General features: G+C 40.6%; 1 protein-coding gene across 1 annotated transcript in view; it reads right to left on the reverse strand.

Annotated features, from left to right (window-relative positions):
• Positions 1 to 11,385: 11,385 nt before the first annotated feature.
• The window catches only part of kcnb1 (potassium voltage-gated channel, Shab-related subfamily, member 1), a gene marked incomplete at its 3' end in the record, with an annotated part of 29,677 nt that continues 14,256 nt past the window's right edge, over positions 11,386 to 26,806 (reverse strand). Inside the window, exon 2 of the mRNA XM_083892752.1 lies at positions 11,386 to 13,302. Coding sequence (XP_083748878.1) covers positions 11,386 to 13,302 — 1,917 coding nt within the window. The remainder of the gene's footprint in view (positions 13,303 to 26,806) is intronic.

A 26,806-nucleotide genomic window follows, 5' to 3' on the forward strand; every position in this document is an offset into this window, starting at 1 on the left:
CTTTGATATAGTCGTGCTGCTGATGATGGTGGTTCTGCAGACAGCCAAGCTGGTGTTTTTCCCTCCTTCTTTGACGCTCGGGCCTCCAATCCTCGGGTTTATTTAAACTCTCACTCTCCTCCTGGATTAGAGGAAATACTTTGAGCTCCTAAAATACAACCACGTTTGTTGTAATCTGTGAATGAATGCGTTGAAATAACGTGCCCGGGGTGGAGTTACAGCGAGTCAGAGAGTGTTGAAGCTCACGGAATTCTACTCTATAGTTCAACCAAGGTTATAATATAGTGTTGAAATTGTATTTACTTTTTATTTTTATTTAGTTTTTCGATTTTCTTTTTTATTGCAGTTTAGTTTTAGTCAAAGGTGCCGTATGTAAGAATGTGGACAAAAACGGTTGCTACATTCAAATTCAAAATACCGAGGTCTTTTAGGTTTCGTTTTCTAACGTAACTGGCAACCCGTGGTTGCTCGGCAGCTGAGACTTTACTGACTGCAATGATTGGTAGACGGCGGTAGTTGGCGCCACATGCTAAAAACATGATTTCAAAACATAAACATGATTTGCAGTCTGCAAAATATATTTTTTAATGCAAATATTTTGTCTGTACTGTTGTTGTTGGTGAGTTCAGTTTGTTATATGAACATTATTCCTGAGTCTCTGTGACATATTAGGAAGATTTTATGATTTATTACATAATGCACCTTTAATTCAACAAATGATTTAGTAGTTTCAGTTTAGTTTTTATTTAGTTTTCGGCTACTAGTGCAGTGCCCTTAGGAAGTATGTGGCTGACGGTCACAAAACAGCTAGCTATGCTAATGCTAACCGAAAATGAAAACGTGTGCGTTGTGCCTAAAGAGATTGCACAGTGTTTGTATTATGTTAGCCCTACGCTACTGCTAATCGTAGCCTCGCTAGCTTACCTTTGGCAACGGGTTCGCCAAGTTAGCCTCAAAGCAGTAGCATGCTAATGCAGAATAAATATGTGCACTTCAATTTTTGTTCATTTTGCTTTGTTCATTGTAAGTTTTTCTTTTGTTTCCATTAACTAAATTATTTTCTCACTGCTAGTTTTAGTTTTAGACTCAGTGTCCGTTACCTTCATGTGGAGGATAAAGCGATAGAAGATGAGTGCGTTTGTACAGAGACGATACAAATCAAACTGATAGTGATGCTTTTGGAGGATGAAGAACAATGGATCTTAGTTTTTTGGGGACAAAATGTCCCGAAGCAGAAGAGAACAACATTTTTTTTTTTTTTAAAGACGGCAGATAGCGACATGGTTGGAGAACACAGATGATTTATTATGGCTGGATAGAGCTGGATAACTTTTTTTTTTTAATTGACAATCCCGCCGCAGAAAATGTACGACCATAAAGTTCTCTGGTCTTGATGATAATTCAAAGTGATGTTTTTGCATTCAGATGCAGTACTTATTTCCCCCCCCCATCACACATCTGTTATACACAAGCTGCTGCCTCAGCTGCCAGGAAAGACAACCGCTGTATCCACAGACCTCCCAACTGACGGCACAATTGTCTGCTACATTTATATGTAAAATAGCTAAATCAGGCTTCATATAAGTTATTATGGAGGTCTCAAAGCAATCAGATTTTTCATAATTCATTTTATCCATGACGTGAAATAATAAGGACAGTGAGGAACAGTGTCCAGCTTAATCGAACAAATCTTTAATAGAATCACCAAAGTGAGGTTGTGATCGACCCCGTTAACTTTCCAAAAAGACACGCTGGACAGAAGTGGTCACAGTTTGCTCCCGTACCACTTCACTGCTGCTGTATGAAATGAGATTATCAGGAGATTATGCATATGGACCGTAAACCTCTACATTAAGTCCAAAGACGGCTGCTGCTTGTTGCTGCGTGTCACGTTTTTGTTGTGTGTGTGTGTGTGTTTTTGAGGTGAACACAGCCGCCATTGTTTACGTCCAGTGGAGATAAATTAGCCAGACTGGTGAATTTTTCATTTTAACAGCATTTCAGAGATTCTCTCCCTACAGATACTGTAGATTTCAATGCATATACAGTACACTAGCGTTCAAAAGTTTGGGCTCACTTAGAAATGTCCTTATTTGTGAAGGAAAGGTGCTTTTATTTCAATGAATATTATGTTAAATTAATCAGAAATACACTCTATACTTTGTTAATGTGGTAAACGACTATTCTAGCTGCAAATGTCTGGTTTTTAATGGAATATGTACATAGGTGTATAGAGGCCCATTTCCACTGTTCTAATGGTACATTGTGTTAATTGCGTTACAAGGCTATTGGATGATTAGAAAACCCTTGAAAACCCTTGTGCAATGATGTTAGCACAACTGAAAACAGTTTTTCTGGTTCTAAAAATCATTATTTCTAATCTTGTCAATGTCTTGACTATATTTTCTATTCGTTTTGCAATTCTTTTGATGAATAAAAGTGTGACTTTTCATGGAAAACACACAACAAAAATGTGTATAGGTGAGCCCAAACACCAACACACGGTAGTGTACATATATTTATATTTATGTGTTTTCATGCCACAGTGAAATGGGCTGCAGCCTTGATAGTGGATAGATCTGGATTTTGTAGGAATAGTCTATGTTTACAAATGGAATAACACTAACGTAAAGCTTATCTGTGTGTGTGTGTGTGCAGCTCAACGGGGAGCAAAGCAATCCTGAAAAGGCGAATGACAACGACCGTGTGTAATTGTTGGGCTGTAAAGTCATTGTTGTGACTTCATGGTGTTGGTCCATGCATCTGTTGTTGAAAGAGACATTTTATTCCTAGCCTGTGGTGTCTGTTAAACTTTGGACACATTATACTGTAAGCTGCTCTGTTTTTACTTGACCCACATTACCTGTTCTGAGTGTGTGTGTGTGTGTGTGAGTGTGTGTGTGTGTGTGTCCTCTGCGGTGGAGTACAGAGTATGTAGGTTAGTTTGTGACGGCTCACATTTACAAGATTAGTGTGTTTGTTCCCATTTTGGAGTTACTACAGTCTGTGTGACACATCTAGTGCTGAACAACCACTAGATGGCAACATTGGCTTCTCTTTTTTTTGCTGCTTTATTCCTCCTTCCTGCAGTGATTAGCCTCCTCCAATAGCAGGTGGTGGGGAATCCTGGATGCAGGCGTGTGTGTGTGTGTGTGTGTATGTGTGTGTGTGTGTGTGTGTTCTTGTACTTGCTGCATACTGAGGACCAATGAGGGTTTTTAACCAACAAGTGAGGTCATTTTTACGAAGTGAGGACATTTTGGCCGGTCCTCACTTTGTTTTCATTGAAATCACTTCCTTAGGTTGCTATAACATGCTATACTCAATATGTCAAAAAAAAAAAATCTAATTTTGGACGACATAGTATAGTATGATGGTTTTGTCAATTTTTATTTTTTTAATTTTGAACGACATAAATTTTGGTCAAATTTTTTTTTTTAAATTTCGGTCGACATAGTATAGTATGACGGTTTTGTCAAATTTTGGACCAAAAATTTTGGGTCAAATTTTTTTTTTCAAATTTTGAACGACAGTATAGTATGATGGTTTTGTCAAATTTTGGACGACAAATTTTGGACCAAGGTCAAATGTTTTTAAAAAATTTGGTCGACATAGTATAGTATGACGTTTCCAGCCCTTTCTGCTCTGGGGCTCCACCTGTAGACATTTTATGGTACTGCAACCAGTAGTTTTTTGTAGATGTCGTTCATGAAGTAGATATTTGTAATTGTGTTGATTTATAAAGTGGAAATGCTGGTCCTCAGTATGCAGCAAGTACAAGAGTGTGTGTGTGTGTGTGTGTGTAGGCCTGTATCTGCCCAACAGCCCATCTCTTCCTCTTCATCTGACCACCTCCCTCCCTCCTGCTGTGTGTGTTGCTTAAATCCTGCTCGTGGGGATATTTCCCTGCTCTAACTCACCTGATTCAAATAAATAGGTTGTTACCAGGCGTCTGCAGTGCTTACTGATGAGCTGACCATTTGAATCAGGTGTGTTGGAGCAGGGAGCCTTCCTGTTAGGACGACTAAACGCTGTGTTATAACAAAGACTGATTTGTAAAATAATTTATTTTTTTTACTAAAAACCTGGTCAAACATCCTAATTTCTAAATACACCCAGCTGTCTACTTGAATACCTCAAATTTATAATAAAATGAAAGTTGACAAATGGCCTGTAAATATATTTTAGTGAAGCCCTTTTGTCGTCACTTCATGTAAAAATTGGTAAAACGTCCTCATTTCTGCACTTTATTCCACAAAACCTTTAAAACTACATGCCCCAGTCGTTAAATACCTGGTATTTATAATAAAATGAAAGTGGACAAATAAACACTGACCTATAAATCATTTTAGTAAAGCCTTTTAGTTTTACTGACCACGTGTAATCTGTAATTTCATGTAAATATTGCTCAAACGTCCTCATTTCTGTACTTTATTCCTCAAAACCTTTAGAAATACACACTCCTTTCTACTTTAACATCTGAAATTTCTAATAAAATGAAAGAGGACAAATAAACACTGACCTGTAAATCTATTTTAGTGAGGAATTTAGTCGTACTGACCATGTGTAATCTGTAATTTCATATAAAAATTTCTCAAAGGTCTTGCGTTCCGCACTTTATTCCTCAAAATATTTAAAAATACACGCTCCAGTCTACTTTAACACCTCAAACTTATAATAAAAGGAACGTTTATGAATAAACACTGACCTGTAAATCTATTTTAGTGAAGCCTTTTTGTCGTCACTTCATGTAGAAATTGGTCAGATGTCGTAATTTCCGCACTTTATTCCACAAAACCTTAAAGAAATTAACACCTTGAATTTATATTGAACTTCTAATCTGTAATTTCATATAAAATTGGTCAAACGTCCTCATTTCTGCACTTTATTCCTCAAAACCTTCATAAATAAAGGCTCCAGTCTACTTTAACACCTTGAATTTATCATAAAATTAAAGTCAACAAACAAGCACGGATCTGTAAATCTATTTTAGTAAAACCTTTTAGTCGTATTGACCACGTGTAATCTGTCACTTCATATGAAAATTGGTCAAACGTCCTCATTTCTGCACTTTATTCCTCCAAACCTTTAAAAAAATACACGCTCCAGTCTACTTTAATACCTCAAATTTATGATAAAAATAAAGTGCACAAATAAACACTGACCTGTAAATCTATTGCCCTTTAGTCCTATTGACCACTTGTAATCTGTAATTTCATATAAAATTGGTCAAATGTCCTAATTTCAGCACTTTATTCCTCAAAACCTTTAAAAATACACGCTCCAGTCTACTTTAATACCTTGAATTTATAATAAAATGAAAGAGGACAATAAACACTGACCTGTAAATCTATTTTAGTGAGGAATTTAGTCGTACTGACTTCTGCACAAAACCTTTAAAAAAAAAAACACGTTCTCCGTGAAATGAGAGTCAAAACAATTCCTGGTCAAAATGTAAAGTGATCTGATTTATTTCATCTTCAGTCAAAGGGAATTGTTGCTTTTCTTAAGAAATAGAAATATCTTAGGACAATGAGACACTTTTTGTTTTTTTTGTTTTGTTTGTTTTAAACATGACAAGGCTCTGGCTCTGTGTGAATCACAACCAGTCACGACGCCAAAGTTACGACATGCACAGAACAATAGAACGTTGATACAGAAACGACAGCATTAGAAAGTCAACAAGTAAAAATTATTAGTTTTGTTTCGGTTCTTTTTTTTTTTTCTCTCTCCGTTTGCTTGTTTTTACAAAACAGACAGCTTAGGACCTACAAACAACATTTTATTATAAGAGCTGGCTAATTTCATTTCATTCAGTTCTCTTTTTTTTCTTCTTTTTTTTTTCAGTTCCCTGGAAACAGTGTACTTTACAAAGACTGATGGCTTAGGCAAGGTTGGGGTCAATTCTTCAGAGAGCTCAAAATGTAGAAAAAATAGAGTCTATGTTTTTTTTTTAAATTTGTCTCATGCTCTAATACTGTTTCCTTTTATATTGTTTTTATGTTTTTTTTTTGTACATAATCAAGGCGTCTTGAATCGACCCCAACCCTGTAATACAGTGTAAGATTGTGTGGATTTAGGCTACGAGCTAAAGCTGTGGTTCTCACTGGGTTTTTGGAAATAAAACTACCACATGTCCCTGAAAGGGTTCCAACAAAAACAAACAAAAAGAACAAAAAAAGAAAAAAAAGACTTGAGACTCTTAACAGTTAAAGCTATGGAAGCCTGTTTCTACCACTTGGGGGGGGGGGGGGGGGGGGGGACTGGCAGATACTAAGTCGTAATTATGAGAAACAAAGTCGTAATGTTGAGATTTAAAGTCGCAATTATGTGATTCAAATTATGAGATAAAAAGTAGAATTTATGACTTACGAAAGTCAAAATTATGAGATAAAAAGTCGAAATTATGAGATAAAAAGTCTAAAATTTAAAAAAAATTAAAAAATTTAAAAAGTCTAAAGTTTAAAATTACAACTTAATCTCATAATTACGATTTAGAATCTCAAAATTATCACTTTAAATCTCAAAATTACGACTTAATTTCTCATAATTATGACTGTTTATCTCATAATTATGACTTCAAATCTCATAATTTTGACTTAAATCTCAAAATTACGACTTTTAATCTCAAAATTACAACTTCATTTCTCATAATTAGGAATTTCTATCTCATAATTATGAGTTAGTATCTCATAATTTTGGTTTAAAATCTCAAAATTAGGATTTTTAATCTCATAATTATGATTTAAAATCTCAAAATTACAACTTCATTTCTCATAATTATAACTTTATTTCAATTTAAAATCTCAAAATTTTAAAACTTTTAATCACAGAATTACGACTTTACATCTCAAAGTTATGACTTTAAATCTCAAAATAACGAATTTAATTCTCAAAATTATGATTTTTAATCTCATAATTTCAATTCAAATCTCAAAATTATGACTTTTAATCTCATAACTATGACTTCAAATCTCAAAATTATGACTTTTAATCTCATAATTCAGACTTTTTCTGGCAGTTTTTTTTCCACCATGCAGCAGAAACGTGCTTCCATATTAAGCAGCTAACGCAACAACCAAACCTTGTTTTAGACTTCAGCTAAATGACGTTACTTTACAGGCGGGAGTCTGGAAATGTTGTAAAATATGTGCTCTTCGTCTTAATCTGTATCAACAAACGAGTCAGAAATAAAAAGCCACTTCATCACGTGCGACGCTTTCGTTTTTAAATGTTACCTCATGGAATCCGAGTGAAATTAAAACCTCTTTTATGCTAATACGCTCCGTGGATTTGAGTGATTCCCTTGGAAAGAGTAGAATGGTGTAAAGTGCCCTACTTAAAAAAAATGAGAATATTGAGATAACTTGTGAAAAATAATAGCTTTTTTGTTGTTGTTGTTGTTGTAATAATGGTGGCATCTTGTCACAGTTTTTCAGTCCAGGTATCGAATTCAAACATCACGGCCGATGTTTCTTCACGCTACCTTGTGGAGAAGCGTGCAGGAGTATCAATACTAGTGACAGGATTTCAATACTTTAGCGTATACACATGGACGCACACAGGAAATCTGAGTTTGTGAGCCATTGATTGTCTTCATTTTTGAGAGCTAAACTTCGCTGAAAAATGGTCCCTTTTACTACCGTGATGTAGAAATCCTAGATTATGAGATTATGCGTCTGGATGTTTTTTGTGTGTGTCTCATATCTCCATAAAAACCTTCTGAAATAACCTCAAATGTTTCAGATGCAGCAGAATATAACGGACTTGTAACAAAAGTGGCATTTCCTCTTTATAAATTCATTAATGACTGAATAAATAAATTAATTAATTAAATACAATGGACCAGTCTTGCAAGTCTTCCACGTCTTCATTGTGGAATCGAGCTCATGCCACTCCAACCTCCAAAATATGTATTTTTGTAGGAATATTCAACAATTGTTTGCAATACGTCTTTATAGAGGTTAATGTCTAAAAATGCAGTTTAACGTCAACAAAAGAAAATGTGTATTGGCACCATGATGCTACATATCATTTTTTTTTCTTATGACCAAGAGAAACCAACCACCTTTACATAATGATAAGAAAGTGTTTAGTTTAGTTTCCGCTAAATAAATAGAATAAATTAAACGCTCTTCTCATTCTCTTTCGTTTCATCTGCAAATAAAAAAAAAATCTGTATAATAAACGTGCGCAAACGTACTCCGAGTTTCTTTTACTGTACGATTTAAAGCTCGTGTTGTATTAAAACGTTGCTCTTGCTGTGAAAAGAGAAGAAGAAGCAAAAGAAAAGGCAGGATTACCCTGACATCCACAGATTTGTATCAGAAACACCTTATTCTTTCCCATTAAGTGGCAACCGTGCTTCTCTAATGCCCTGGCTTTACAGCAGCGACACTCACACACACACACACACACTCACATTCTCTCATTGTTATTCCCTTCACAGCTCAGCTCCTCGTGCTGTGGGAAAGCGTTATGAATTGGGTCGGAAGTCTGATTAAAACAGTGGATGAAATCAGGGCCGGTGATTGTGTCTCAACCACAGCAAAAAAACAGAAATAACATGTCAACACTCCACGTTTATAATAGTGCAACGACTCGACTTGAACAGCATCCGTCACTGTTTTGTCAGGAAATGGCTCAGGTGTGTGTTTGTGAAGGCGTCTCGCTGGCAGTGAGCTTTTCCTGCGCTATGCTCTCGTTACAGGAAACTGCTCTTCTTCTTCTTCTTAAGGAAATAAAACACTATCGTCTCTTCTAATACCAATGTGAAAACCAACGTTTGCCGCTCGTTTAGGGACATTTACGTGTGATGTATGCGTCAATACAGACAAAAACAAACTAAAAGCTAAAGTTTATTTATATTCGTTGGAATTAAAACGCTTTATGGAACACGGCAACATAAGACATAAGACGTCGCACAGTAGTCATGGATGTGCACAGTGTGTACAGAGGCTCTGCAAACATGTTATACTCCTGTGTTTGTGAGGACTTTTTTTTTTTTTTTTGTCCATGAGCGGACATTTTGGCTGGTCCTCACAACTTTAAAGGGTTTTTTGTTCAGGGTTAAGACTTTTAGATTTTTTTTTGACATTTAGTCGGTGATGGTTAAAGTGTAACTAAACCCCCTTGCCCCTCTTGTGCAGTTAACTGTAGGAAAATGCCAAAGAAGTGGGCTGAGACCTGAGTGCGGGAGCATCGAGGGGGCGTGGCCTAGTAGCGAGTGAGTGAAATCTGGCGTGTGCTTCGCGTGGCGGAAAAACAGAGCGACAGCTGCTGCGTTTAAACCCAGATAATGAGGCTGCCTGGATTTTATTTTTGATTTTATGGCTGTAGTGTTGTCAAAAAAGTGTTTAATGAGTGAGTTCTTTTTTTTGACCCGTTTCCCTTTCATTTTTTCGATATCTGGCAGTTATTCAAACGTTTAGGAATAAGATGACGTCACGAACGTGCGACGCGCTAGTGAATCTTGTCTGCGATTGGACAGTCGTTCCGCGGAAGTCCCGAGGGCTACCGTAATGACAAGTATATGGGCGCAAAACTCTATTTCTCTGCTGTCCGGGATCCATCCGTCTAGGAGTTATGCTAATGCGAAATACGCATGCCAGAAGGGTTAAAAAGAGGGGGAGGAGTCTGAGGAGGGTGAACCAGTGATGTAAGGCGCAATTTGAACGCAGTTGCTGTTTTTTGATCAGAGAGAGGCAGAAGATGAGCTGATTTAAAAAAAAAAAATAATAATTTTTTATCATAACATTCATTCACTGTCTACGACTTGTTATCCTCCACGTATGGGCTTTATCACGACGATGTAAAATGTTAAATACTTTACACTAAACTGTGACGATTTGCACCTGGATTAACAAATAACATGACTAGACACCCATATTTACGCTAGTTTTCACCTGGTTTAGGGGTTTAGTTACTCTTTAAGGTTAATGAATGCATTGTGTCTTGTGAATGTCCTCACTATGAATGCTATACAAGAATGTGTGTGTGTGTGTGTGTGTGTGTGTGTGCATGCACGCAAGCATGCAATCAGACCGTATAACGCCAGTTAACAAAATGTTGGTGAGCAGCTGCCCGCCATTGAGATCAGCTGCTGTCACCATGGAAACTAAGTGTGTGTATACTGTAAATATATGTTTGTATCCTGATAACGGCGCACGTGTCTCTCTCTCCTGTGGCTTGTGCTCACGCGTGAGTTTCATCAGTTCTCGCACACTGACGTTAACCTGGTTCTTGTGTATATTTAGTGCTATTAAGAGAAACCGTGTGATCTCTTTGGCTGCATTCATGTCGCCGATTGCTGTCAATGAGCAAAAAAACGATTAAAGGACTTCCTTATATATATATATATATATTTATATTGATATAATAATCATTTCTTTAGATATGAGGATCAAGCCACTTGTGTTTTTTCTTCTTCTCTATGTTGATTGGTTGGATGCAAGCATGCTTTCATAAATGTGTGCTTTCAAGATGACCAACTGTTGCTTCACTGATATAACCCTTAAAAAAAAGATGCTAAGAAGTGACGATAATCAGCGGTAGAGATTAGAAAGTATCGTCCAAACTCACAGTGACTTCATGATAACATAACGGGGGGGAAGTAAAACACGTTAATGGCGGTAGATGGACATGAAGCGGCAGACCTAGCAAATCACATATCTCTATTGGACCGTTCTCTTATATCTACTATATATATATTTATATATATATAAAAAAATAAATCAGGTTTGGACAATCTGGACGAGGGCGCGTATACATTACATCACCCGTCAGCACACACACACGCTCTCACACACGCGTGCTACGCACAAACAGACACACACACACCTCTGAACATGTCAATGACTAAGGCTAAGGTTTGGGAATGGAGGGCATAAGTACGTTAGCTTATAGGCCTCTAGGTCCTCTCTCCTGTATCTCCAAAGACTACAAAATGAACGGGGACTCTGTGACGGGACAGTGAGCAGCTGGGACTTTTGTCATAGGGAATATAGAGGCACACGCCCCCTATGTTGCTAAGACCACATCGTTCAATAGGGTCTACACCACACAACTGGATCCTCTCCGTTTCCACGGGGATCTCTGAACAAACCTCCTTTTGTGTTGTGGTTGTGGAATACTGCTAATAGGAATGAGCTGAAGGAGGGGCAGTGACATTCTCCCATTTGGAAACGTAGAGTATTGTACCACAAGTGTTTGCTTGGAGCTTATTGCCCAATGGCATGCTCAGGTCATTTGTGAAATGTCACGGTGAGAACCCTAGGTTCTCCTTTGTCCATTATCTCAGGCCTGTGAAGTGTTTTTTAGTCTGTCCCAATGTCCTTACCGCACAAACTCTCCCGCTGAGCCCTGTTAGTGTCAGCTCCTCGTGCCTCAGAGGCCTTTGTCCAAAGTATTCTGTCGCCCTCTCTCAACCTTTGGTCTGTGTGCCATTTCATGACTTATGTGGTTCTCGTGAGCTAACCCGCGGATCCCGTCGAGGGGGAACAAGCAATTCTGGCCCAGCATTTTCTGAGCTGCCTCTAAATGGTTGGCGCCCCTTTGGTAGTTGATGTTGATGCTGTGTTTCGGGCTCGATCCGGCCAACAGACGATCCGAGGGGCTGGCGTCGGAGATGTCGCGGAGGTGCTCGTCGTCGTCCGTGTCGGCGTCGATGTATTTGTTGATGGAGGAGTCGTGGAAGGTGAAGACGCTCGGAGCCAGCGTGGTGCTCTCTGGCGACTTTGGTGGGGTCCTGCTGCTGGCAGTGGTGTAGATAGAGACTTCAGGACTGAGCAGAGAGTGGTCCGACAGGACCGAGCTGTCTGACAGCGGGGAGCGGCCTGAGTCCCCGTCACTGCGGCAGCCTACTTTAGGGATAAGGCTTTTTGAGTTTGAGTTTCCAGAGAAGAAGAATTTCCTCGCGTTCTCTGAGGGCTTTGCGACAGACATGGGAGTCAGCATGGGCTCAAGCTCCCTCGATGTTTGCTGGCCTGTTTTGGCGCTGGCATGCTGCGACAGAGCTGTAACTGGACAGTGGGAAAGTCGTTTACTCTCCTGAAGGCTGAGGTCCACTGCAGGACTGTGAGGGAAACGTGTGCTCTCCTGGAAGTCTGTAGCGCAACTGATGTAGCTGTCGATGCTGGACAAGCTTTTCATGTCCCCTACTCCCTCTCTGGTTCCGAGCACTGGTGGTCCACGATCCTGGATGGCGCCGAGCTCCATCTCGTCCCTGTGTTTGATGACTCTGGAGCCTTTAGAGTTAAGGTTAGGTTGTGACTGTGTCTTTGCCATCTGGTTGTACATCTCCTCCAGCTTCTGTACGTTGAGCCTCTGGGGACTCGTAGCCCGGGCTTTGCTGGGAGAACCTAACTCGTGGGCATTGAAGGAATGATTCGAGCTCGTCTCCGATGCGGCTCTCTTCGGCGTCCATTTCCAACGACTTGGCGAGAGGTGGTTGTCGTGAGGCCTCTCGCTCTTTTCGACCACCACGTCCATCAGCTCCGCACTCCGAGCAAACGCCTCTTTCAAGTTCATTGAGACAATGCTGCCGTTTCGCTTTGCTCTCTCGAGGGCCTCTCGTCTCTTAAGTGCTTTTTCCTGCCTCTTCTGCTCCTTATAGAATTCAGAGAAGTTATTTACAATAATGGGAATAGGCAGCGCGATCACCAGCACTCCGGCTATACAACATAACCCTCCAACAATCTTTCCTAATAGAGTTTTGGGGTAAATATCTCCATAGCCCACGGTGGTCATTGTAATCGTAGCCCACCAGAAAGAAGCTGGAATGCTTTTAAACTTTGTATCCTCCTCGTCCTTTTCGGCGAAAAACACCAGGCTGGAGAAAATCATGATCCCCATAGCCAGAAAGAGGATAAGCAAACCCAGCTCATTGTAACTCCTCCTCAGGGTGAAGCCCAGAGACTGAAGCCCCGTGGAGTGGCGCGCCAGCTTCAGAATGCGCAAGATCCGCATGATGCGGAAAATCTGGACGACGCGGCGGACGTTCTGGAACTGCAGCACGCTCTTGTTGGACTCTGTCAGGAATATGGTGATGTAGTACGGCAGGATGGCCAGCAGGTCGATGACATTCAGCGGGCCCTTGAAGAACTTCCACTTGTTGGGCGAGGAGAGGAAGCGGAGCAGGTACTCCATGGTAAACCAGGCAATGCACACGGCTTCCACGTGGGCCAGCTGTGGGTTGTCTGTGGACTGGCCGAACTCGTCTGTGCCCTGCAGCTCCGGGAGGGTGTTCAGAGACAACGCAATCGTCGACAGCACGATGAAGAGGATGGAGATGATGGCCAGGATCTGAAAGACACATTTAGGGTTAATGTTGAGTTCAGAACCAGATGATTACCTGTAGCATATCAGGTTAAAGGACTCATATTACACCATAGTTCCCTGGTGTCCTAATGAACATGTCTGTGACATGCTTTGGTCAAAACACCTTAAGGATGAAGCACCACAGCAGTTCAATCACTCTGAACAAAACAGCCCTGTTCAGAACGCTCGCTTTTGAGTGCCTGTCTCTTTAAATATGCAAATGAGACACAGGAAACTACATCAGCGTCACTGAGGCTAACGGCAGCTAACAGCAGTTAGCATTTGGAAAAGCCATCTTTATCGCCATCATATATAAAATGTATCCACTGGACAAGTAAATCCTCTGAGGCTGGAAGTTTGTGTAGAACTCTGTGCTGCACTGTGCAGACAAGAATCAAACACTTGGCAGACTTCCGCTCTTCCGGATACTATTGGCCTCGCCTGAACTCTCGCGTTTTTTTAGGGACAAAGCAGAGCTCCGCGAGACAACAATTCCAGGAATGTCTCAGTGTGACGTAGCAATGAGTGCAGAAGTCAACATCACGTGTTTTATCTCCTGTACTTAGACTGAGGAGGACCACAAAAACATGACTGAGTCATCTTTTTTCACACTCTGCCTAATCATATATCCTCCAGAGTCCCAAATATAAGTATTAACATGATTAATATGTTCCCTTTAAAATCAGACATGCTTAGCGTACTGTTCTCATTGTAATTAGACGACTAACATTTACAACGAGTTCTGGATACAGCAAGTGAGCACAAGACAATATGTGGATTCTAATAACCGTACACTGTGAAGAAGCCTTCAGTAAATGCCAGGTGAAGTGTGGGATTGGCTGAGAACAAAATGGATTGGATTGACTTGAACCGCTTATTTATTCATGACTCGGTTCCATGTGAGTGAGTGAGTGTGTGTGATTAATGTTGAGCAAACCAACAATGAAAAGCAAAAACACAAAATGTACAGTATCCACAGGCTTGATTTTCTCTATCTCAAACGGCCGAATAAGGAAAATTCTTCGAAGTCTCCCAAGTAGTGGACAGAGGGTTTTAAAAATGAATAATATAATTCACCAACCAGGACATTTTACTCTTATGAAAGGTGCCGTATGTAAGAATGTGGCCAAAAACGGTTACTACATTCAAATGCAAAATACCGAGGTCTTTTAGGTTTTGTTTTCTGACGTAACTGGCAACCCGTGGTTGCTCTGCAGCTGAGACACTACTGACGGCAATGGTTGGTAAATGGCGGTAGGTGGCGCCACATGCCAAAACATGATTTCAAAACATAAACGTGATTTGCAGTCTGCAAAATATTTGTTTTTTTAAATGCAGATATTTTGGCTGTACTGTTGTTGTTGGTGAGTTCAGTTTGTTATATGAACATTATTCCTGAGTCTCTGTGACATATTAGGAGGATTTTATGATTTATTACATAATGCACCTTTAAAGCTTGTAATGCTCACAAGGACAGTACACACATGTTGATTATCAGTAGTTTTAATATTGTAATTTGCCAAAAGATACAACCCTACACCAAATGAGATCCTTTGAGTGTTAACAAAGTGAAATGATGGCGCTTGATGAAACATCTGAACATCACAGTTACTGCAGTGTATCCTGCAGGGAACATGAACCACATGTTAACCTCATGGTTACCGAAATAACTGGGGCATTTAAAGGTGCATTATGTAATAAATCATAAAATCCTCCTAATATGTCACAGAGACTCAGGAATAATGTTCATATAACAAACTGAACTCACCAACAACAACAGTACAGACTAAATATTTGCATTAAAAAAAAAATATTTTGCAGACTGCAAATCATGTTTATGTTTTGAAATCATGTTTTGGCATGTGGCGCCACCTACCGCCGTCTACCAATCATTGCAGTCAGTAGAGTCTCAGCTGGCGAGCTACCACGGGTTGCCAGTTACGTCAGAAAACCAAACCTAAAAGACCTCGGTATTTTGAAATTGAGTGTAGTAACCGTTTTTGGCCACATTCTTACATACGGCACCTTTTAATAAGAATACAGTATTTGTTTTTGCAATGTTTCTCCTCAACTCTGTTCTCGCAGTACAACCGAAAGATGTTCTCGACACTTCCCTCAGCGCTCCAATTAGCATTAAGTGGCTCCGATAATTAGCAATAATGATCATAATAAACAAGCCCCCCGTTATCAAGCAGAGATGACCTTGCAATCAGGGACACGACGAACATCGGTCGTCAGAGACTCTGGGAATATGAAAAAACGTGTTTCCTCTGATGCTGCTTCACACAGATTTCCCCTTCAGGCCGTCACTGTGTATTACACGCGTTCGAACCTCTATCGTGACATCGAGTGACACGAAAAAACATGCGACAGTCGAGAGGAGCAGAACGTCGCCACATCCACATCGCGACACGGTTCGCTTGATTCACGTTAGTCTGACACACCCACAATCCGCCAAATCTTTTTCCCAGAACATGCAAGTGCACAGTGTTCGGCGACACATTTGATGATATCTCCGCTCTCGAGCACGGGAAAAAACAAATCCTCCGCGTCGGCTTTGAAGTGTATTATTCGGGAGCTCGTTTGATCCGAAACGAGCGACTTCTGCTGTAAAACTACGACGAGAGATAACGGAGGGGAAAGTCGCACACGCGCTTCTCCGCCGTTATCCCGTCAGCATGCACAACTCAGATGAAAGACTCTTAATAACATCCAGAATTCGTTTTTTTGTCTCACTCACAGGTGCCAAACAGCCCCAAGCCTGGTGCAAATAAATCTATTTGCTGTTTTTATGTAATTTTCTCATCCAGTGCCCACGTCGCTTACAATTCTTTACTCATAAATAAAAAACACACCTCGATGGGGAAAACAGGATGTGACACAGCACAGTTAGCATTTGCATATAACTGAGTGTGTGTTTATGTTTTCCCCACAGGTGAAATTTTGGAGAACAGCTTCTGTGGTGACTGTTTTTGTTATCCGTGGCCGCTAGCTAACACTGTGGTTAAGACATGATTATTCTCAGGAGTAAACTGTCATATTATACTATTATACTACATGGGTTATTGCCTATTTGCTCTAAATTACCTTATCTGCAGGGAAAAGTCCTTTTATCAGTTTCCACGCAGGAAGCAATAGTGTTTTTGATAATTCTGATCTGATTTTGAACAAATCTACAGAAAAGTCTGTGTGCATGTACGAAAACAACTTTTTTTCTTTCTTTCACAGCCTCCCTCTGGGTAAAAAAGTGTGATTCCAGTAATAGAAACGGCTCGTGCCAACTTGGGTTGAACAGCCAAACGAGTGCTGCAGATTTCACTAAGCACAAAAAGCCAATGAGACTTTTTCCACGGGTCACTGGTGAATGTAATGCAACCTACAGTATGTGCAAACTAAACTTTGTGACAATGGTCTGTAAACAAACAAGGACCAAAGTTGCTCAATTTAATTATCTCCACCACCAAGTTTCCTTCCTGTAATTTAATGAGGCACAACAACTTTTCTGTTATTTAAAAAAAAATAGTAAAACCTTGGACGAGTGCAAGAAGAAAAACACTCTAGCTAAGGCCATAGTCTGACTAAGGCAATTTATTTTTATCGATTTATTGGCAGTGTTTGTCTCACTCTGTCTCTGTAGGTGGCGCCGCATCTCTCCATAAGCTGGTGTGTAGTGTGTTTCCTGTTGACCTTTATGTGCTGTGGTTCTATACGTTTTCGTAGCCTGTTGTACATGTTAATCGTGATATAAATTAGATGGAGAATGGCTCTTGTGGTGATTTCCGGCAGCTTTACTGCAGTTTATACATAGTCTACTTCTACTTCCGGGTCAGACTGTGGAGGAAATTTTGGATTTTGCATGCAGAACACCAAGTCTGACTCCAGTCTGACTTAGCGTATACATTAGTCAGACTAAGTTGTTAACGTAACAATAACAAAACCAAATCATTGTCTTAGTCTGACTAAGGCTAGCTCGATTTTAGTCAGACTAAGTTGTTTATGTAACAATAAGAAAACCAAATGATTGTCTTAGTCTGACTAAGACTAGCTCGATTTTAGTCAGACTAAGTTGTTCACGTAACTATAAGAAAACCAAATGATTGTCGTAGTCTGACTAAGACTAGCTTGATTTTAGTCAGACTAAGTTGTTCACGTAACAGTAAGAAAACCAAATGATTGTCTTAGTCTGACTAAGACTAGCTCGATTTTAGTCAGACTAAGTTGTTTACGTAACAATAAGAAAACCAAATGATTGTCTTAGTCTGACTAAAACTAGCTCGATTTTAGTCAGACTAAGTTGTTTACGTAACAATAAGAAAACCAAATGATTGTCTTAGTCTGACTAAGACTAGCTTGATTTTAGTCAGACTAAGTTGTTCACGTAACAGTAAGAAAACCAAATGATTGTCTTAGTCTGACTAAGACTAGCTCGATTTTAGTCAGACAAAGTTGTTTACGTAACAATAAGTAAACCAAATGGTTGTCTTAGTCTGACTAAAACTAGCTCGATTTTAGTCGGACTAAGTTTTTTACGTAACAGTAGGAAAACCAAATGATTGTCTTAGCCTGACTAAAACTAGCTCAAATTTAGTCAGACTAACTTGTTTACATAAAAGAAAACTGAATTGTTGTTTTAGTCTGACTAAAATCGGACTTTTAACATGCATGTTAACAGACCTAGAGGTTGTAGTTCAGTTTTCCTGCACAGGTGATTACGTGTAATCTCATTTACTGAATTCATATGGCTTTTACCTTTTTTTAAGACAACTTAAAGCAGATTAAAAAAACACAGAAGTAGGCTACTTACTAATGATGTATTTTTTTTTAAATCCATGTTTCAGGGCTTTTTTAAGTCTGTCTTTAGCTATTATAACCAAGACTAACTTTCTTAATTGTGTCGTTGATTCATTTCCCAGTTGTTTAGTACGCCTTGGACATTCGATGACATTTGAAAGTTAGAAACTACAGCTTTAAGGCCTCACCCTGAACAACTCCGAAAAAAAAAATCCCCTTTGAGGATGAGTGGGAGGCTGTAGCTGCAACACAGCCTGTTTTTGGGCAATAGCCCACACACAAATAAGGTTTTGCTATATGATAAAAAAGATATCACGAAATACTTTCCACTCAAACCGAGTGCAGCTGAGCCTTAAGCTGCATCCCGAACAGGCATGAGGCTTTCATAAGACAGCCATGTGACAGGAGAAAATTGCAATGAAATTAATTATTCCAGCGTGATTTGGCCATCCATGAAGTGGATCGACATGGTTAAACACGGGCATCTGTGTAAACAGAGCAGAGCACACCATGCAGGGTTTCCCGAGAAGAGTCTCCCAGAGGGAAATAAGGCACAGAAGGAGAACAGGGACAACAGGAGGTGACTGACAGCGTGGGCCTTGACAACAGCATAATAATTTGAAATCCACTCCCAGGAGTAAAAGTGATGGCTAAAGAGGCAACCTTATCTACAACCAATCAGAGCGGGAGGACACTGTTTCCATAGCGTCAAGGCAGACATGAATAATGACCCTATGTTTTTTTTTCTTCTCCTCCCTCTGTGCTCCTCTCCTCCTGCTCTGGAGGAAATCTATTTGAATCAAACACTTCAAGAGCAAAGTGTTGGAGAGGGAGGGTGGAGGGTGGAGGTGAGAACACAAAACTGACGTAGGGAGAGGGAGAACGAAGGAGCGGCAGCTCTGTCGAGGATGGAAAAATTTTGTGACCAACTGCACAAAGCCATTATTATACAAGGCACAATGAGCTGCTGACAAATCCCAAACTTTTACAACGCCGTAAAAAAGGACTGAGGCGCTATAAAAAGATGACAAATGAAGATGTGACAATGGTTACGAGGTCAGGTTCCAACATTTCCCACTGGCCTACAGCTCTAACTCTACGTCCTGGTGGCCTCTGCCGTCTCTTCAACTACTGCCGTGCTTGATTTGACCCCCTTTTTTAAATTTTTTTTTATATTTCCCTGTCCTGGTTAATGTCAATCAGCTTTAATTGGATCAAACCATCGCACTGACAGACACATAAAGGCAGAGAGAGAGAGAGAGAGAGAGAGAGAAACAAAACCATGTACAGAAAAATAAAGGAGGGGCTGAGTAACAGACATGACCGTAATGTCATGAAACACATTTACAGGCTATTTATGGCATCTCTGTGGATGCAGCCGCACAGATAAAGACGCAGATGTTAATAGTGGCCGCACAGTGGTTTTCCCTTTTTTACACCAGTGTTTCTCTTTGGGAATAATGGAATGTGACATTTATTTTTTTGCAATTAGGGGAAAAAGAACATTGGAAACCTGCTGCAGTAGTATAACAGACACGTTTTTGTACGTTACGTATACTACCGTTCAAAAGTTTGGGGTCACCTATATTATGATGGCAAATTTCAAGTCATTCCGAGATACTTTTTGTTTTTGTGAAGAAAGTCAGCTCACTGTCAAAGTGCATCAGAGCAAATGGCTAATTTCCTGAATTTCAAAAATTCATATAAATTATTTCTTAAGAGATTTGCAGAAATTTTCGATGGATCCTTGTTCAGGGCGATGCCAACTATTATGACGGTAAATTTCGAGTCATTCCGAGATACTTTTTGTTTTTGTGAAGAAAGCCAGCTCACTGTCAGTGTATCAGGGCAAATGGCTAATTTCCTGAATTACAAAAATTCATATAAATTATTTATTAAGAGGTTTTAAAATATTTTTGACGGATCCTTGTTCAGGGCGATGCCGACTATTGTGATGGTAAATTTCGAGTCATTCCGAGATACTTTTTGTTTTTGTGAAGAAAGTCAGCTCACTGTCAAAGTGCATCAGAGCAAATGGCTAATTTCCTGAATTTCAAAAATTCTTATAAATTATTTCTTAAGAGATTTGCAAATATTTTCAACAGATCCTTGTTCAGGGCGATGCCGACTATTATGATGGTAAATTTCGAGTCATTCCAAGATACTTTTTGTTTTTGTGAAGAAAGTCAGCTCACTGTCAAAGTGCATCAGAGCAAATGGCTAATTTCCTGAATTTCAAAAATTCATATAAATTATTTCTTAAGAGATTTGCAAAAATTTTCGACGGATCCTTGTTCAGGGCGATGCCGACTATTATGACGGTAAATTTCGAGTTATTCCAAGATACTTTTTGTTTTTGTGAAGAAAGTCAGCTCACTGTCAAAGTGCATCAGAGCAAATGGCTAATTTCCTGAATTTCAAAAATTCATATAAATTATTTATTAAGAGGTTTGAAAATATTTTTGACGGATCCTTGTTCAGGGCGATGCCGACTATTATGACAGTAAATTTCGAGTCATTCCAAGATACTTTTTGTTTTTGTGAAGAAAGTCAGCTCACTGTCATGTGCATCAGGGTAATAAACAGACCGCTCCAGTTCCACTGTAGGCGCGCTAACCGGCGCTAAAAGGAGAAACACATCATGCGTTAACCTAGTGCCCAGTAATAGGTTAACCCTAACCCTCCTTCAGAAATAAGGACATTTCTAAGTGATCGAGATGAATGTGTAAGAAATGGACAGAGGGAGTAAATGAGAGAGAGAGACAGGAAATGACCGTGGACACAATCAGATCACATTGGTTGTGGAGCATCGTTGTGTAGCTGCAGCAGACGACGCAACAGTAACCATCACCAGTGAGATTAGATTAAACTGTAGCCCTCAAATTTTTGTCCGTAGAACAACGTCAAACACCAACAGACCGACAGATTCTCCTTAACTAGAGTAAGAAAGATGTCAAACTTAAAAGTATTTCATATGTGGAGGACAAATCAAGCTGTCAGACGTGACATTCACGGCACACACACACACACACACACACACACACACAGACACACACTTTTCTCATTCACTGTACATACACCGAAACATCCAGCAGCAGCAGCAGCAGCAGCAGCAGAAGCCTCTTCCTCATTTACGATGACCTGATTTTATGTTGGCCGCGTTCCAACAGCTTTGATTAATTTTCCTTGTGGTTCGTCATGGTCGCGGCGATTAATCTGTTTACCCAGCGCTCGCGCGACGAGGACGGAACCTTGAACTTTGCACCAGACGATTTTAAAAATAGATTTTTTTTTTAAAAAAATGGATTAGATTTATAAATCAGACGTTCGTCACCCAAAAATGGAGGTGTGAAATTAGAGGTCGCCGATCATTAGCAAACAAACGAAAAAAGTAGACTTTGTTAAAAAAATTAAAAAAAAAAACTCCATTAGCGATCCTCCCTTGAAGCAACAGTAATGGATTTTCTTCCCCACTCTTCAGCTCATTGGGGGAAATATTCAGCCTTTTGTCTTCTAATTGAATGAATTATCCACCGTGTTCACCAGTCGTGGATTATAGCTGGACACAGCTAATTGCTGCAGCTGATTAACGCAGTGATACTGAACTGAAAAGGCGCGGCTTGTGGGCTACAAGGACAGAATAATGAGCTGGAAGTCACTGAAAAGCTTTGCGTAATAATCTGTTATTTGATTCGTTTTAAAGGAGACCTATTACGCAAAATCAACTTTTTTTTAAATCATGTTAATACTTATATTTGGGACTCTGGAGGCCCTGTGAGTCGGCAAAGTGTGAAAAAAAGATGAGATAAAACACGCCATTTTGACTTCCGCATGCAAGCTGACGTCAAACTGATAAATTCCTGGAATTGTTGTCTCGTGGAGCTCCGCTTTGTCGCTAAAAAACGCGAGAGTTCAGGCGAGGGCAATAGTATGCACAAGTCTGCGAAGTGTTCTGTTCTTGGCTGCACAGTGCAGCACAGAGTTCTACACAAACTTCCAGCCTCAGAGGATTTACGTGTCCAGTGGAAACATTTAATATATGACGGCGATAATGATGGCTTTTCCAAATGCTAACTGCTGTTAGCTGTCGTTAGCCTCAGTGACGCTGGCGTAGTTTCCTGTGTCTCATTTGCATATTTAAAGAGACAGGCGCTCAAAAGCGAGCGTTCTGAACAGGACTGTTTTGTTAAGGGTGATTGAACTGATGTGGTGCTTTGTCCTTAAGGTATTTTGACAAAAGAATGTCACATTAAGACACCAGGGAACCAGGTTAGCGTGTAGAAATAGGGTATAACATGTCTACTTTAACAAAGAAAAGTGGTCACGTTTAAAGTTTCTTCACCTGTGTTGGTTATAGCAAGAGTTGAGGTTGTAGACCGCAAACGATTTTACTTGATTTTACTTCCCATCACTTGTCATCCCAAGTGACTAAAGTGGAAGTCCCCGACTCCCCCGTGCGCCACCTGGCACCTTCCTCATTAGCAGCGACAGGAGCGTCGGCCATGCTCCCGTGTGTTTTAACAGTGGACGTTCCGGTTCCTGCGAGTCCCGACACCGTCGTCCGCCGAGTCTCGCGTTTCCCGCTCAGGGAAACACTTTACATCTGCGTCATAATGTTCCTTAAACTCTCACTTAACTCCTAAATCGGCACAAAGCTTTTTTAGCCACAATGTGTGTCTGGTGCATAAACTCCTGGTCCTTTCTTAGTCGCTAAGAATCCATTGGCTTTTATCATCCCCTGAGCCACATCCGAGGCCACAGGGATACCATGCAACACTTTCCCAACCTCGATTGCCAGCCACTGTCACCATGACAACCCCCTTGAAGCTCGACTGGAGGTGGCTACGTGGACCTGCTTGTGAAAAGCAAGTCTGACAGCCTCCTTCTCTCCATCTTTTCCCACCCCCCCCCCCCCTCCTTTCTCCCTTTTCTCTCTTCTGTCTTTACTTCTATCCCTGATTTGGACCTTATCTGAAGCTTTGAATCGTCCGCACTGCTCTTGTCCTTTGTGTCTCGTCTCTTTGCGTCAGAATCTCCGAGGTTTTTTTGTGAACAACTTCTTTAAACTGAAGTCTTTTAGGAGCCGTCACACCTCGACTCGACTGGATAATCAGACGTGACGCGTGGCGAGCGCCATTGATTGATTTTCCCTGTCTTTATCGCGACGCTAGCGTCTGCGGTTGGGTTTGCGCGCGCGAGTCATGCTATGAGAGAAATGTGCAGAAATTCACACCTCAGATGCTAATTGTAAAAGGGCTCTGCCTCTCTCCGCCTCTGAGAAAAGAGATGGGGTTTCCATGGCGACGGGAGGAGACTGTGTCTTTCAAATGATGGCTTGAAACACACACATTTGGAGCGGCTCAGCTGTAATCTCGCCTCCAACTTTGAGTCGTAGATCCTCGCATCGCTCTCAAGTCTCCGACTTCTTCTTACACGAGCGAACAGCGGCCGTGACCTATGACCGCGTTTCTGTCTCCGCATTAAACAAATCACTTCCTGTGTGCGACCGAAACGCGGCCAGCGTTCGAGTCGCGTGGAGACGATAGACGATCGTCTTAATCGTCTTGTTGTTATCGTTCAACGGTTAAAGCGCAGTAACGGCTTTAAGATGACAGATTCTTCTCTCAGTGTAATGCACACATTGTTGATAATCTATCTGCTTCTCAATTTAGAAACAACACTCTGGTATAATGATGGGAACAGAGAATCTCTGTGTGGTCCATCCATCTCTTGAATGAATCCCGCACCTCATCTCCTCTGCCGCTCAATTATTCATGCATTTCAGATGAAGAAGAGAGAGAGAGAGAGAGAGAGAGAGAGAGAGAGAATCCAGACTCAGCATCTATATTTAAACTCTAGCTGGTCTGTGATGGCTGTATAAATAGAATCAGTGTAGGATCTGGTTTTGGAGCGACACAGGACGGCCTTTTTTTAGTTTGTGGGACGTTTAGGAAGGAAATGGAACACCTTTGTCGAGTGTAGAGGCATTTTCTGTAGAAGAAGGAATATAAATAAGGTAGCGCTGCGCAAAAGGTTAACGCACGTTCACGCACGAGACGTTTTCCATGACGACTGAGCGGAAATAGACACGCGTGACGTCACGTTTGACGTGCCGCGACACCGGAGTCCAGGCACCGTTTACCAGTTGGCTCCGTTAGCTGCGTTAGCTCCTTTTAGCGCCGTTATCGCACCAACTGGTGCACTCTGTTTATTTAAAGCGGAACTAGACCGGAAGTTCCTATTATCGCTGTTTTTTTGGTGTGTATCTGCGTCATTACCTTGTTTATGAAGCCTGACGGTTCTAAACAAACAGTTCAGCCATTGCTGAGAACGTTGTGTTTTATTGTAATCTCGGGGCTCAACGAGATCACTGAAAATCCCGTAATAGTTACGTAAGCAGCGGTTCTCATTAACAGCAGATCGTCCTGCTCCGGGCACTAGTCCGGGCACATCCGGTTGCGAACATTGAACAGCAGAAGAAGAATAACGTCCGTTGTGGAGGTGTTTCACGAGCAACAGTGTCTTCTGACTCTGGGTCTGACTCCGGTTTAAAGTCATAAAGGGACTGTGGCGGGGAGTCGTGAAGAAGCTATTTTTAAACACTGTTAAAACAATGTTTTGATAATGAGGAGCAGTGCATCCGCCGTTCCAGAGGGGGGCGCTGTGCTTCTGAGAACGGATGTGCTGGATAGTACTGGCCAATCACAAGACTCTGTCTTCTGGGGGTGAAAGTTCACTCTGAAATCTCGCAGCAGAAAAACACTGTCAGAAAAGAGGATTTCTATCGGCTAGTTTACAGCAACTAGGAGGTTTTTGACCATAAAAACAAGTTAATGTATGTAAGTAGACCTCCATAACTCACATTTATGTGCAACAGGACCACTCTATGTGACCTTTAAAGAGCAGCGCTACAAATAGCCAGCGTACCTGTGTAACTGCGTATGTGTGCCTCTGTTTTTAAAGTTTAGCGTTTGTTTTAACAATCGGGAGTCACGTAAACATGACGTCACCCTTAACCGCTGCTAACGTGTTAACGTGTCCACAGCACTATTTGAAACACAAGTAGTTTTTGCTCTTGCGAGTGCATTCACGTTGAAGCCGTTGATGCGTTAACGTTTGACAGCACTAAAATAACGATCATAACCATTAATGCACGTATGAAGAAGCTAGTTATTTGTTTCTCCTCTTTATTCTCGGCCTATAGAAGTCACACACCCTCCCCAGCCCCCACGGCACAAACAGTCTTGGCAAAAACAGAGGCAGCTTCTGCCACATTATTCTGGAGTATAGCTTCCATATTGGTAAATAATAAATGCACGATGCAATTCACACAGTGCGGCAAGTACGTGATCGTTTATTTATCGGAGAAAACGTAGAGAGCGTGGCTCAGGAGGAGCAGGTCATACACGTCAAAGCGTCAAAGTGTAACTGGAGACCGAAGCGTCGTTACACGAGCGACGGTAATAGAGCGCCGCGACATACTGAACGCTACTGTACGTGGGCGCTGGCTTAATGTGCTTTGTAGTGCTAAGCGTTTCCGAGCGCTCGTCATTTATCATTTAAAACGTACACACGACATCACAGAGGAGGAAAGAGATGGAGAAGAAGAAGCACACACACACACAGATGTTCTTCTTAAACATACAGTATATACAGAGGCTACAAGAAGGAGTGTCTTATATCCTTTTTTTTCCCGCACAATTTATACAATCTGATGAAAAAACCTGTCAATTTCACCAACTGTATAAACAAACCTGAGCAAAAAGTACTCAAAATGTTTAAAGGTGCATTATGTAATAAATCTAAATCAACTGGCCATAAAATCCTCCTAATATGTCACAGAGACTCAGGAATAATGTTCATATAACAAACTGAACTCACCAACAACAACAGTACAGACAAAATATTTGCATTAAAAAAAATATTTTGCAGACTGCAAATCATGTTTATGTTTTGAAATCATGTTTTGGCATGTGGCGCCACCTACCGCCATCTACCAATCATTGCAGTCAGTAGAGTCTCAGCTGCTGAGCAACCACGGGTTGCCAGTTACGTCAGAAAAACGAAACCTAAAAGAGCTCTGTATTTTAAATTAAATGTAGTAACCGTTTTTGACCACATTCTTACATTGAATTTGTGAATTTTATGAACAAAAAGTAAAGAAAAACACATCTATTTTGTGACTTCTGCACAATTATTGCTACTTTATATCACTACTAAAAATGTGATACAAAATCAATCAAAACTTTGACTCAACAACACATAAGAAGACACATTTTTTTAAAGGACTATGTGACCTATAAACACACACACACACACCCCCAGGATGTCCATATATGGAGTATAAGAAATTAACATGAGTGCACCTGTGGCACAGATCTGTGCTGTGTGAACACTAAGGGTTAAGACATTGCACTGACTTCCATGCGAGCCTCAGGTCATTTGCATCTTTATTTGCATATGAGGACATTTGAGGACATTTGCGGACATTTGAGGACATTTGAGGACATTTGAGGACATTTGAGGACAGGCTGATCAAAAAGCGCCTCACTAACCTTCACCAACGCCTCACCTGAACGTTACAGGTGCTCACATTTCTCACCGCTGCTCTGTTTTAAAGTAAACTAATTTTACGTACGAGTCAAATAACAATATTTAGCTTTATTAATTAATGTAATGTGCTGAAATGAATCCTTGT

Source organism: Microchirus variegatus (assembly GCF_963457635.1).
Source record: "Microchirus variegatus genome assembly, chromosome: 7".
Taxonomy (NCBI): Eukaryota; Metazoa; Chordata; class Actinopteri; order Pleuronectiformes; family Soleidae; genus Microchirus; species Microchirus variegatus.